General features: G+C 34.5%; 1 protein-coding gene across 5 annotated transcripts in view; it reads right to left on the bottom strand.

Moving 5' to 3' along the window:
* Window positions 1-2,651: 2,651 nt before the first annotated feature.
* The window catches only part of Papola (poly(A) polymerase alpha), a 65,159-nt gene continuing 54,841 nt past the window's right edge, over window positions 2,652-12,969 (bottom strand). For 2 of the 5 annotated variants that reach the window (XM_013362234.4, XM_005333898.4), the window contains exons 20-22: window positions 11,193-11,255; window positions 9,402-9,476; window positions 5,075-7,298 (exon numbers count right to left, since the gene is read on the bottom strand). In XM_013362234.4, coding sequence (XP_013217688.1) covers window positions 7,203-7,298; window positions 9,402-9,476; window positions 11,193-11,255 — 234 coding nt within the window. In that variant the 3' untranslated portion in view covers window positions 5,075-7,202. Of the gene's footprint in view, window positions 3,868-5,074; window positions 7,299-9,401; window positions 9,477-11,192; window positions 11,256-12,969 lie in introns of those variants that run through there. The other 3 variants (XM_040274832.2, XM_013362235.4, XR_001230024.4) reach the window with 2 other exon arrangements.

Raw genomic sequence — 12,969 nt, 5'->3', positions numbered from 1 at the left:
AGCCACTGTAGCACACACCTGTGATCCCAGTGACTCATGAGGCTGAGGCAGGAGGATTGCAAGCCTGGGCAACTTAGCTGACACATTCTCTACCAAAAAAAAAAAAAAAAAGAGCTGAAGATGTAGCTCAGGAGTAGAGCGCCCCTGGGCTACACTCCCAGTACACAAAGGAAGAGGGGAATAACAACCAAAAAGAATTAACTTTCATTGTAATCTAACTTACCCCATGTCAGCAACTAGAAGTGTCCAGGCAGACAGAACCTGAAAACATCTGATGAATAAACATGTTCCTTTCTCTAAGATTTTGGCCTCAACTTACCACCCCTCTTCAGCTGCATTACCCTTCTAAAACCTTCTATATTGGTAGTTCAAAATTTTAAGCCATTTAAAACCCTTGTGAGATGAAATAAGATTTTTACATTTTCGTGTTTCTAACCTTTTGAGGTATCAGCAGCCAAATCCAAAGTGCTTCACAAAAATACAAAGTCAAAATGGAGCTTTAAAAACAGGGGCATCCTTGCCGACTCACCTTCCTTCCACCTGTCCCAAATGGGTAGATATTATGGTTTGTAGTCTGTGGTGAGAACATTCCATTTTGAAAGCCAATTCTGGAAAAGCGTGGCTGAGGAAATGCTCCTGTGCCAAGGACACCTTCCTCTGGAGAGCTTGGAGGACCAGTGCCAGGCCTCAGAGTGCACACCCTCCCTGCAGCAGTCAGTCCCGAGTGCCCCAGGGTATTGCACGGTCCACAGCCAGGGCTTGCTGTAGCCAACACCTACTCTCGAGCCTGGCAGATTTGACTCCTTAAGGTTTTAAGGCAGCTACTGTCTAAAATAAATGTTGGCTCCCTACAAAAACTGTAGTCATATTTTCAAAATAAAACTTTTAACTTTACTAAGCCAAATTAGGACGAATTATGAGTGCTTATAAGAATTTGCAAAAGTAATTATTTTACAGTTGGGAAGTATGTGTCATATTTGCAAATATATTTGTTCTGAGCATCTCGTGAACTTAGGATAAAAATGAGAATTTGAAGCGAGCTCAAATTAAAGGGAGATGTAGTCATCTAATAGTGCAGTGAAGCTTCTAATAGTCTTGGCACAGTGTCCCGGCACGGCCGGTTCTCGGCTGGGGGCGGCTTTCTTGGCTGTGAAGGCAGATCATGCCCTCTGTCACTCACGGGGAGTAGTTCTGCCCAACTGTCTCTTCTCGACAACTTTATCATCAATCTCTTTATTAACAGCTCCACTGCAGTCACAAAACGCAAACAAGGACCAATTCTCATGCCAGATTTCTGGAAATCACACAGCACCAGGCACTACACAGTGTGAAAGTTTGTGAAGAGGGTGTTGTGCCAAGAGACAGACAGCATCCACACGGAGTAAGCACACAGTTGGGACATTTTACATTATTATGTTAAAATACATATACCTACTTCTTTATGCCTAAAATCAGAGAACCCAAATGCCCAGCCTTTTGAATATGGAGATGTCAGAGGGGCACAGCAGTGGCAGAGATCACTTTACTCTCTGGAAATAACTTTTGTTATTCTGTACTTACAATTTTACAAAAAATTGTATTAGACTTCTTCCAAAAATTTCAAGCTTTAACTATTTTAGGACTACATGACATTATTAGAAAACACACAAGACTGAGATAAATGTCTGTAATGAGTGTTAAGAAACCCAAAAAATTGAAATGTTTGAATTATTCAAGATACATATTTTCAGCAAGAAATCTGTTGGATCAAAAATAACGTCTTATAAATTAATTAAAGGAAATGTTTCTAAAGGCGTGTGAAATATTTTTAAGAGACTGATTTATATAAAATCAGGTCATAATCACACAATATGAACCAAAACCCATCCATGCTAAATTAAAACCAGGCATATTATGGAAAGTTCAAAGTATTGGGAGGAACAGTACTTGGCCTAGGTTAGACTTCATCACTTTTACTGTTGGTTACATAAAGTCAGGATTTATCCATAATACTTTCCCTGTGTTGCTTTTGTATTTCAACCTATTATCTTAAAAAGAGACATGTATCAAGGGTACATTAAGCAGGGTGTGGGTGGTACATGTGTGTAATCCCAAAAACTTGGGGGTCCGAGGCAGGAGGATTGCAAAGTTCAAAGTCAGCTTCAGCAATTTAGGGGGGCCCTGTCTCAATAAAAAGGGGGAGCTGGGATTATGGCTCAATGGTAGAGTGCTTGCCTGGCATATGTGAGGCACTAGGTTTGACCCTCAGCATCACATAAATATTGGGTCCATATACAACTAAATAAATAAAAGGGCTGGGATATAGCTCATTGAACCTGGATGAACTGGATTCAATGTATTGCTCCATGACTATAAGTAAAACATGTGCTGAGGCCTCTTGATATGATGAATATACACTGTTCCAGAATTGCAATTTGCTGAGGCTGTGTGGACTGGGATACCTGTGTTCAGGAGGAAAGGCCCATTGCTAGGACCATTGTTGTGGTAGTGGCAAGATCTGGCTGCTAGACACACTGTCCATTCCATGACAACAAATGAAACCAGCACAACCTTGGTCTTTCCCTAGCCAACTTTGGGACCAGTGAAGTGTGTGCAGGGTTTAGCATAATCCATTCTCACCATTAAAAAATAAAACACACAAGACATTAGGGTAGGTTGCACAGAGCATTGTTCAGTATATACAATGTTTTGGGGGGCTGGGATTGTGTCTCAGTGGTAGAGCGCTTGCATAGCACTGGTGAGGCCCTGGGTTCAGTCCTCAGAACCACATTAAAAAAAAACCAAATAAACAAATAAATGAAATAAAGGCTGAATTCTTAAAAAACAAACAAACAAACAAAAAAACAAATAAAAAAACCCTGGGCTGGGGATGTGGCTCAAGCGGTAGCGCGCTCGCCTGGCATGCATTCGGACCGGGTTCGATCCTTAGCACCACATACAAAGATGTTGTGTCCGCTGAAAACTAAAAAATAAATATAAATAAATAAATAAATCGTTTAAAAACAAAACACAAAAACACCCCCCCCCCCGTGTTTTGATTAAAGCACACACACACACACTGTACTTGTCTTTATTTGAATACATTTCTCATCCTACTGGTGAGATGGGATTCAAAGACACCCAAATCAGAGGGAAAGTGATAAAAACAGCCGTATTTACATTAAAAATGAGTATTTTGAAAGTTAATGTTTTAAATGGTAGATGGTTAAACTCCATAAATACTGTATCCTTTGTACATATGATTTTTAGCTACATAAAAATATAAAGTGTAAGGAAGGCTAATCAGAGAAAAAAGGGTAATAATTACAGTGATGACCTTCCACCCATCTGTGAATTTCTGAACTGTAAACTTGAGCGTGGCCTTAATTCTACCTTTTCAACAAAGACGTGTAAATTGGGAGGGGATGAGTAAAAAAAAAAAAAAAAAGAACTTTAAAATTCCATGCCTTTCAACAAAATACTTTTGTGGTTTCCTCAGCTGCTAGGACATTCCCAGAATACTGAGACAAAAGCATGTCTCTGAAAAGCAGAGGCAGAAAAGATTTCCCAAGTATGTGAAATCACTTCTAGAATGAAGTACAGTCATTTCTGAAACACATGGGTCAGAAATATTTATGCCACCTTTCTTACCTGGTGCCAATAAAGCTATATGGAATGTAACAAAAATTTTTAAATGGGTAAAAATAGAGAAAGGATGAATTGATCTTACAAACATTAGAAACACAGAATTAAACAGTCCACTTCTCTCCGGTAACAGAAGGTCATGTTTATTACAGAACGTACGTAATACTTCATTTACCAAGTTCAGCATCCATTTGTGATTTTTGGCTTGAAGAAAAGCTAACAGAAGAGGAATAATGTGGAGAACTAAAAAACAAAACAAAACATACAATTCAGGCTAAAAGTTAACTAATTTTTCTTAAACTAATTTTCCTTATTCTTCATTTTTTATTAGACTTAAAATGGGCAAAAGATCCAAAGGATTATTCAACGCCTTTCTAGAAAACAGTTTATCTTCCTACTTAAATGCTTCAAAGTGCACTAATGCTATTTCCAAGGCTTAGTCTACAAATTTGTGTATATTAATTCATATATCAAATACTACATGGAACTGCTGATCATTTATTGCTATCTTGAATGCTGCTGGAATTAATATTACACTGAGCTTTAAAACATTTTTTTATGTACAGAAAAAAAGAAGTGTTAATTAGAAAAATAAAAACTATTCCAGAGTTTTACCCAGAGTCACAAAACACACAACTTTCAATAGTCATTTTACTAATTCAACAAGATGCATGAAATACAAAATGGCAGTAAAGCTGACAAAATTCAGAAAGAATAACATTCAGTCCCATGGTTAGTTCTATCAAGGCAAAAGAAGTATAGCAAGCTTAGTTCTAGAAGTGTCAAAATGGAGGCAAAGATAATTTTTACAATGTTTTCCCTCTTGCTGAATAAGCCCAAAAGTTGAATTTTACTTTAATAAAAAATAATCCCACACTGCAGTCATACATATATTGAAAGCATTAGAAATCTGAATCTTAAGAATGCAATGTACACAGCAGTGTGTCCCTCAGAATAATGGATTTTACATTAAGAGATCCATCTCTTCAATCAAAACACTGAAGACAACCATACCCAAGAGCTGGCCATCACAAACACAGGGCAGCTCCCTCCTGATGCATCAGTTACATCTGCAATATCAAGTAATTGGGGGTTTGAGAAAAGCAGTATCTGATTTGGACTTAGTAAAATAAGAAACACATCCTGGCTGGCTGTAGTCTATAATTCTAAATTTACTGAAAAAACAACAGTGCCACCTTCTGACATCAGAGATGAAGTGCTCTGAAGAGGCAGCAGAGAGGACACTGTCCACCTGCACAGAATAAACACACAGATGACCTATGGTGTCTACAGAGTGACTATTTTAGGACAGGGCAGCCGAAAGGGAATTATTAGTAACTACATTCATGCTTTCCCCTGTAAAGATCAATTATATGGAAAAAGAAAAAAAAAAACACCAAATAGCTGATTATGACATAAAAAAACAAAGAGTCAAAAGAAATCAGCCAACTTTGGGATTGTGCTGTTTTTTTTTTTTTAATTTTATTGTGTTTTCAATGGAGAAATACATCATCTGTTTACAAAATAGCTCTTGAAAAATACAAGGAGTACAGATACTATAAAACAAAGCAAACTCCAGTCATGAGACACTACATATATCATGCGAAAGCAACAGTCTGATCTCCAGGTTATGAAAACTAGAATTAAAAAGTCACTACACAGAAAAGGTCCAAGTTTCCAGCCTGGCAAAACTTGGATGCAGTTACATGAAACATTTAATAAACTGAATTTTTTTTCCCCCAATGTGTAAACAAAATGACAAGACTAAATCTGTGCCTGGCAATATCAATCTAACTCTGAAGCTACACAAAACACAGACACCTTGTAACACTTCACCTGTTAGTTGACCATCTTTTTCCCTTAGGTGGTGGGAGGAAGGGCCAGGTGACTGTGAAGAGCAGAGATGTGGGAAGTGGAAATGTTGTCTACTAGACATTATAAAGTCATGGTGAAAGGAAAGCCTCAATTAATGCATAGCCTAAGGGCAAAGACTACACTCCAACTTTGGAAAATTAATTTAGAAGGACAAGGGAAGAGTTTAAGTAATTGCGATTTAACATGAAAAATGCACATGTGATAAGATGGACACGACGGAGGATTCATGAAACATGCTCATCAGAAACATCTGTTAGACTGCTCTGTCCAGATAAGAAATCGGAAGCTTATCAACATCCGGCATCCCTCATTCTTCATAAAGATGGATGTTCTGCTGCTCAATTATGAGAAACTATTCTTTAAAGGAAATTTCTAATCTTTTGATAGAATAAATGAAAATAAAAAAGGAGTACAGGGCTGACTGACTAGATGTCAAGTGCTTGCTAGAAATGATTTTCAAAATGTTTCTGTATGTAAAATTTACTGACAAATTTTGATAAACCAGTTAAAAATAAAAATCAGTTAAAAATCTTGAAGAAAATGCCTTTTTGCCCACATGTTTAAAATTGAAAATCAATTTACTATAGACAGGAACAAGAGAGTTCTGTGGAGTGTACAAAATTCCTCTTATTTAGAGATCGAACAGCCATCCAAGATAGATATCATGTTTCACAGGCGTTACTTTTAGTCAACCTAAAGTTTTAGCCATGGGACCAAAATTTATTGTTCTGTGCCATGTAGCCACAGGGTCACTGGTTTCACGTCATGGCTTAAGAAAATACTGGCATTTTGGTTTTTGTGAATTAAGCCCTACTTTGTGCATACAAGCAAAAGGAAAAATAGAAAAGAGGGAAGGCTTAAAAAGCTTTTTAAATTTGTTTTGAAGACAACAGATTGAAGGCAAAAGAATACAGAGCTTCAGAGTAAGCTCAAAGAAATGTATTTATTGGCTGATCGCTGATTTGTATGCACTATAAAACAATTCTATAAATAAAACCAATATATCATTTCTTAATCATAACCCCATCAAAACCAAGTATTTCCTCATTATTCTTTCAATGTCAAATGTATGCCCTAGAGTTGACATTTCATTGTTAGGGTCACAGCTACCTCACAGGGACTGAACTGGATGTCCTCCTGTTCTTTCTCTGAAGTATGATGATACACCACTGCACAATGGTATCCAATGTGAAGATTAATGTTAAAGGAAATTCTTCAGGAAAAAACGAAAATCCATCAAGCTGAAAAATCTAAAATTAGTTCTACTTTCTAATAAAAAATACATAAAAGTGCATCATCAGAATAAGGAATTATGCCAGTTTGTATTGCAAATTTTCCAAACAATGCATCAAACATAAACCCAATCCAGATGTCAATTATGAATACAAATATAGCTTGAGGTTTTTTTTTTGTTGTTTTTTGTTTTCTTCTTTTTTTTTTTTCTTTTCTTATTTAAAGGCAGTAATTTTTTTTGGAAATAGTTAATGCAACTGTTGCTAACACAATAATAATAGTACTCCTGGCTTCACATACTAACCTGGACTTCGGATCAAGTGCTGATTAGCCCAGTAAGGGAGGTCATCAAAAAAACCTAAATCCATTTTCAGTCATGTCTAGTCTTGTACCCTCCATTCTCCTTTTTTAGCATTTGAAGACAACAGGTTGAGTTGGCAGATATTGTTTATGGACCCCTGAGGTTGTTTTTACCGATTCAATCTCAGTTTTATTGAATTCTTGATAACAGGAATAGGATTTGCAGGGAGAGCAGGGATATCAGAAAGGTCTGTACTTGATGTTTTCTGAGAATGAAAGCAAAGAACACATCATTGTTCAATGTACTACAATTTAGCAATGAGATGTACTTTCCACTGCTTTACTTCCTAAGAAATGATGGAACCTTATCATAAGAAAGCATTAAAAATGTAATGCTCAGAAGTGCTGTCAAAATGCAATACAAATAAACACAACTATTATTATCACATTATTCTATACTCAGGAATTTTCAAATAAGAATATTTAAAAAAAAATTTTATCGATACATAGGAAACTCAAGTAAATTTCAAATGAAATTCTTAAAAGCATATTCCTCTAAAAAACCACCTACTATATAATTATAAGGTAATGTTAGACTGCATTTATTTGTAACACCCATAGCAGTAATATTAACTGGTGCTGGAGCACCCCCATGTGGGAGAATACTTAAAGTTCACCTTACACACAGAAGCCAGCATTCATCCATAAACTTACTATTTTCTGACACTGTACATTAAAAAATGAAATGCATACAAATGAGCAAAACTTTATCTGAAATTTTATAAGTCTTTTCTTATTACTTTAAACAGATTAAATCACAAGCCTTTAACATTTGAGAATAGACCAATTATTAAATGTTTTATTCTGAAAAATTCTAAAACATACACAAAAGTAGAGAGCACTACATAATAAACCCTGATGTATTCATTATCCAGCTTATCCAGTGTCAAAGAAAACCAATCTACCATCCTCCCACTGTTAGTCCCTATTCTGAAGCAAATCTTAGAAATCCTATCTGTAAATTTTTCAAGATTTACCTCGAAAGAATAAAAAGACTCATTAGTTAGATATCACCACCTTACCAGAAATAAGTATATCCCTAATATCAAAAAATAGAAGAATGTGTTTCTTTTTTAAAGTCAACATCATGTGTTTTCTAAGTGCTTTTCCTTTTATTGGCTTTAAAAATTTTTCACTAGAAAAAAAATTCTACTCAGAATAATACTTTAAAATGGCTCCTAATTCTATAGAAATGAACTCAATAAGACAAACTATGAAAATATTTCCAGAGAAAGTATCACAGCAAACCAAAAGGCATGTAATCACAATCAATGTATAGTTTGAGCTCGATAAACAAGTCTATGTATCAATATTAAGTATACCTTCTCAGGTTGTTTTTATTTACCTCTCCCAAAAGTTTTTAGATAACAATAAAATTTCAAAACTAAACATAATATGTAGTATATGTGTCTTTAAAGACTCTGGAAATTAACATCCTATAAAAGTACATTTTTAAATGATCACATTAAAACAACTGAACCACAGAACAAAGCATCATCATGTATCAGTACAGCAACATCCCTTGGCAACAGCTGTCCTGTTACCTTGTAGAAGTTATTTAGTTTAGTATCTACTTAAAGAAATCTTAACTTTGTGTCAGAGTTTGACCTATCTGGGATTGATTCAATTTCAAGGAATTCAAGAAAATAGTTATTTCCCAAGCAAAACGAAGGTTTGCAAATCAATGAAAAAAGACCCCAGATGCCTACATACGTAAAGAACTGTCACAAGGAAAAGTAATGGCAAAATTGAAAAAATAATTCTAAAGAAATACAGATTAAATATCAAGTAATTGAAAATCAGTACTGAACACAGAAACAAGTTTTAAAATTATTAGTCTTACAAAAAAAATTTGTTTTTTAGTTCTTTTCTGACTTAAATTTCACTCTTTGACCTTTACACAAACCTATGAATATGACCAGTGAAGATTCAAGTGATTTATAAGATTCAGAGCTATAGTATCTCCCCCCTACCCCCACCCAAATGAGATGGGATTTACCTCTTGCTCTGTTGCCCAGGCTGGTCTCAACCTGAGGGCTCAAGCCATTCTCCCACCTCAGCCTCCTGAGAAGCTAGGACTACAGGTGCATGCCACTGTGCCCAGCTAGTTATTCTGGCAGCACAAAAGCTCTGTTCCATCACATCCAGTGTCCTGTCTTTAAACTACAATAAACACACCCACAGGCTTGCAAGTAATTATTTTCACAAAGATAATTTTAATAGTCTAATATGAATGCCCACTTTAATTCAATAAACCAACTAATCTTAAGAACATGAACAAAATTCTCCTTGCTTGTTGTACTTAGTACCTGAGAGGCCAACAGAGAAGACGCTGTCTGAATAGTTTCTGATTGAGTTGTACTTGTCTCTGTATCAAGTTGTTCCTGTGAGACAAAGAGGATGGGGAGGGGGGAAAAGAGACTTAACAAAGAATAAAAGAACATAACTGGGTTTGGTGGCTAATAAAGAAGACAAACTGGAAAACAGGAGGGATCAAGAGAGAGATGTGACTATATTATAAAATCATTTATTAAGTCTTGTTATAGGTTATTTCACCATTTCAAATGTTCATAAATTTCTATTTGCCTACTTAAATCTTCTGAGGCATGGTTAAGGTATCTCCTGACTTCAAATAGCTCCAACCCAGACAATTTTAAGCAAGCAATAATTGAAGACAGTGGCCTATTAAGAAATGTTGCCCAGGCAATAATTAACAGAATATAAACCCAAAGAAAGCTCTTAGCTATATGCAAAAAAATAAAAATAAAAAATAAAGAAATTTTAAAAATTCATTATTATTAAATTGTTCTACACCTTTAATTAAAAGTAGAAAATATGTCTCTAAATGAGAACTGATTCTACTGAAAGGCAAGGCAAACTATTCGATACTTTTTCAAAGCAGTGCACAAAAGAAAATAATACATGTGTGCACATATAAATGAAAATAAACTTAAATTTTTAAAAAACATGCATGCAAATATAAAACCATGAAATATCAGTTTTCTCCCAAGAATTTGAGAAAGAAAAATAGGATGTAAGATTAACAATGGAGAATACACAGCCTTTCTGGGCACAACTTGGCAATGTGTATTCGGAGTTAAAAATCAAAACATACTATTTGCCATAATAATAAATCTTACACTAGTTTATCCTAAATAAATGGGAATGGGTGGCAGGTATTTATTTAATTTTAGTCAATGCTACAGCAAGAAAGTTTAACTTTTTTTTTTTTAATGGAAACAAGTGCTAATGACAGGAAACTAGTTGAATAAAATAAGGCAATAAATAGCCTTCCATGCAGTCATAACGATAATTTTATAGATTTTTAGTAACATAATGACATGAATATGTTTTCTTGATTTACAAAGTGAATTAAAATTAGAAAGCAAAAGGCATTGGTATATGCTTACATGAGGGCACATGCAAAATCTAGAAAGATGCCAAAAGAACACTTGTTAAATATCGATCATGGGAATCTGAATGGGAATTTGGGGAAAGGAGGAAACTTTCTAATTTTTCTATAACAAATAGGAATGACATTAATAGCCTTCAGAATTTTTCAACTTCTGAAGAAATAACATTCAAAGTCTTTAATGTTTGGAAAAAAACAAACTCTCCACCCTACTTATTTCATCAAAGTCTCATGTACCCCAGGTTCTAGCCAAAATCTTCTGTCAAAAACAAGTCCTCTGTACTACATTCTTAAACCAACAGTGAGATGGCCTACTAATGGAAGACAGCCCCAAATCCTATACATCACCCAAGGACCATTTCAAATTCTTCTATAAAGCCTTTTACTATCTCTGGGGTCCAAAATCAGTACCTTCCTCCCCTTGACCCTTTGCCCCCGGCCCTCAATTACTTTAATTTTCTTTAATAATATAATTACTTACATCTACCTGCATGTCTCACTCACCACTATATTCCCTTCAGCTTTAGGCATTAATTAACATTAAAAAGGAACAAATACTTTACTAAAAACAATACTGGGAAAAAAAAAAAAAACTAGCACAAAATATAATACATTATTCTACAGACATTTCTATCACATCTTCTGTACTCTTAATTGTGTATGTATTCTAAAGGCTAAATTAATATACCTTTGTTTCTGTTTTATCATGTCCACTCAAAGCAAGACAGTTAGCATCTTCGCTTGTTTCATCCTGTTTTTAAAAAAAAAAGCTTTATTCTCTAAAATGAAAAAAATTTAGATTATTTGCCAATCAATGCTTCAATTTATTATTTTTCCAAAACTATAAAATAATCAACCTATAAGATCAGCTATAGCCTTAAAATAGATTGAGGACTCTCTATGAAAAGGATTCTTTGAGATTAATTAATTTAATGTGGCCTCAGTAGTAAACACTAATTTTTTAAAAGCATGAGGAAAACTGTTTTTGCAGATAATCACCATCTAAAGTACATTCCCCAAACCACTAAGTTTCTAAAATATTTTTTGTAAGGAAAGAAAAAGCTAGTTAATCAAACAAGTTTAAGAAGTTGGAGTACTGTCCTTCCAGCTGGAGGAAACTCACACATGTGTGATCACATAAAACATTGATGAAATCCTGAATAACACCACATCAACTTTCCTTGAAAGGACGATTAACATCACAAAGAATGCAAAGTTTTTACATCACAGTTTTAAAAAAAAGACATAGAAGCCACAGGCTAAATTATAGATTAAAACAGATTTAATACAAAAAAATCACTAATTTTAATAAAAACATCAGTTGCGTTCTGCAAATAATTTTAAAAATACAGATTTATGTCACAAACTCTGCAAACATGAACACTGAATATGTGACACTATAAAATTAATAACATTAGTGATAAATGTACTGTAGTATGTTTTTTGAAGTATTTAATTTTTAGATACACACTGAAATATTTCAGGCTGAAAAAATATGCCTAGAGTTTGCTTCAAAACAAAGGAGAAGGGAGTGAGATTGTACCCACATACCAAAAAGGCTGGCTGGGAGTTGAATGCTGAAGATAGGTGATGCAAATAGTAAAGCTCATTATACTTTTGTACGTGTTTGAAATGTCCCCCAACAAAAGAAGTTTTTATAATATAGACAGCCTAATTTATCCATACAATCCAGAAGAAAGAGCAAACTTTTCTTCTAATTTTACTTTACATTATCATTTCTATGTACTGAAAAAACTTCAGGATATGATACTTTTTCAATTGCAGCACCATGAGATTTTGGGCTCAATTCTAATCCTGCCTCTGACTAAAATTAGCTTTATATCTGGAAAAGCCAATGAGCCTCAAGTTCCTCTGCTAGGAAATGCAATAAGCTTATGAAATAAACTAAGATCATTTCTTTACCTTAAAATTCTATATTTGTTAATCAACTCCATGGAGATACTATAAGCAAAATCCTAAGAAACTTATGTAACAAAAATATTACATGGGGGAAAAGAAAGGGGAGAATCTATATTTTAAAGGCTAACTTAAGGGGCTGGTGTTGTAGCTCAGTTGTAGAGTACTTGCCTAGCATGTAAGAGGCAGTGGGTTCGATCCTCAGCCCCACAATAAAGGTATTGTGTCCACCTACAACTAAAAAAGCTATTTTAAAAAAAAATTTTAAGAAATAAAGGATAACTTAAAAAACATCAAATAATTTTAACACAGGAATCTTATTTAGTTCCATATTTAACAGAGACTATTAAAAAAATCAAGTTGATCAAAGACAATGAACAGTCACTAGATAGATATTTGATGATATTAATGATCTATTAGTTTTGGAAGAGTGAGTCATTTTGTTTATGCATTCTTTTATAAATGCATAACATAAAAAAATTCTATTAAATGATACCTGTCAGACTTTTGTTTCTAAATAATTCAAGGACATAGGGGGAAATGCAAAT

Source organism: Ictidomys tridecemlineatus, chromosome 5 (genome assembly GCF_052094955.1).
Source record: "Ictidomys tridecemlineatus isolate mIctTri1 chromosome 5, mIctTri1.hap1, whole genome shotgun sequence".
Taxonomy (NCBI): domain Eukaryota; kingdom Metazoa; phylum Chordata; class Mammalia; order Rodentia; family Sciuridae; genus Ictidomys; species Ictidomys tridecemlineatus.
This window is presented reverse-complemented; position numbering and strand designations above follow the sequence as displayed.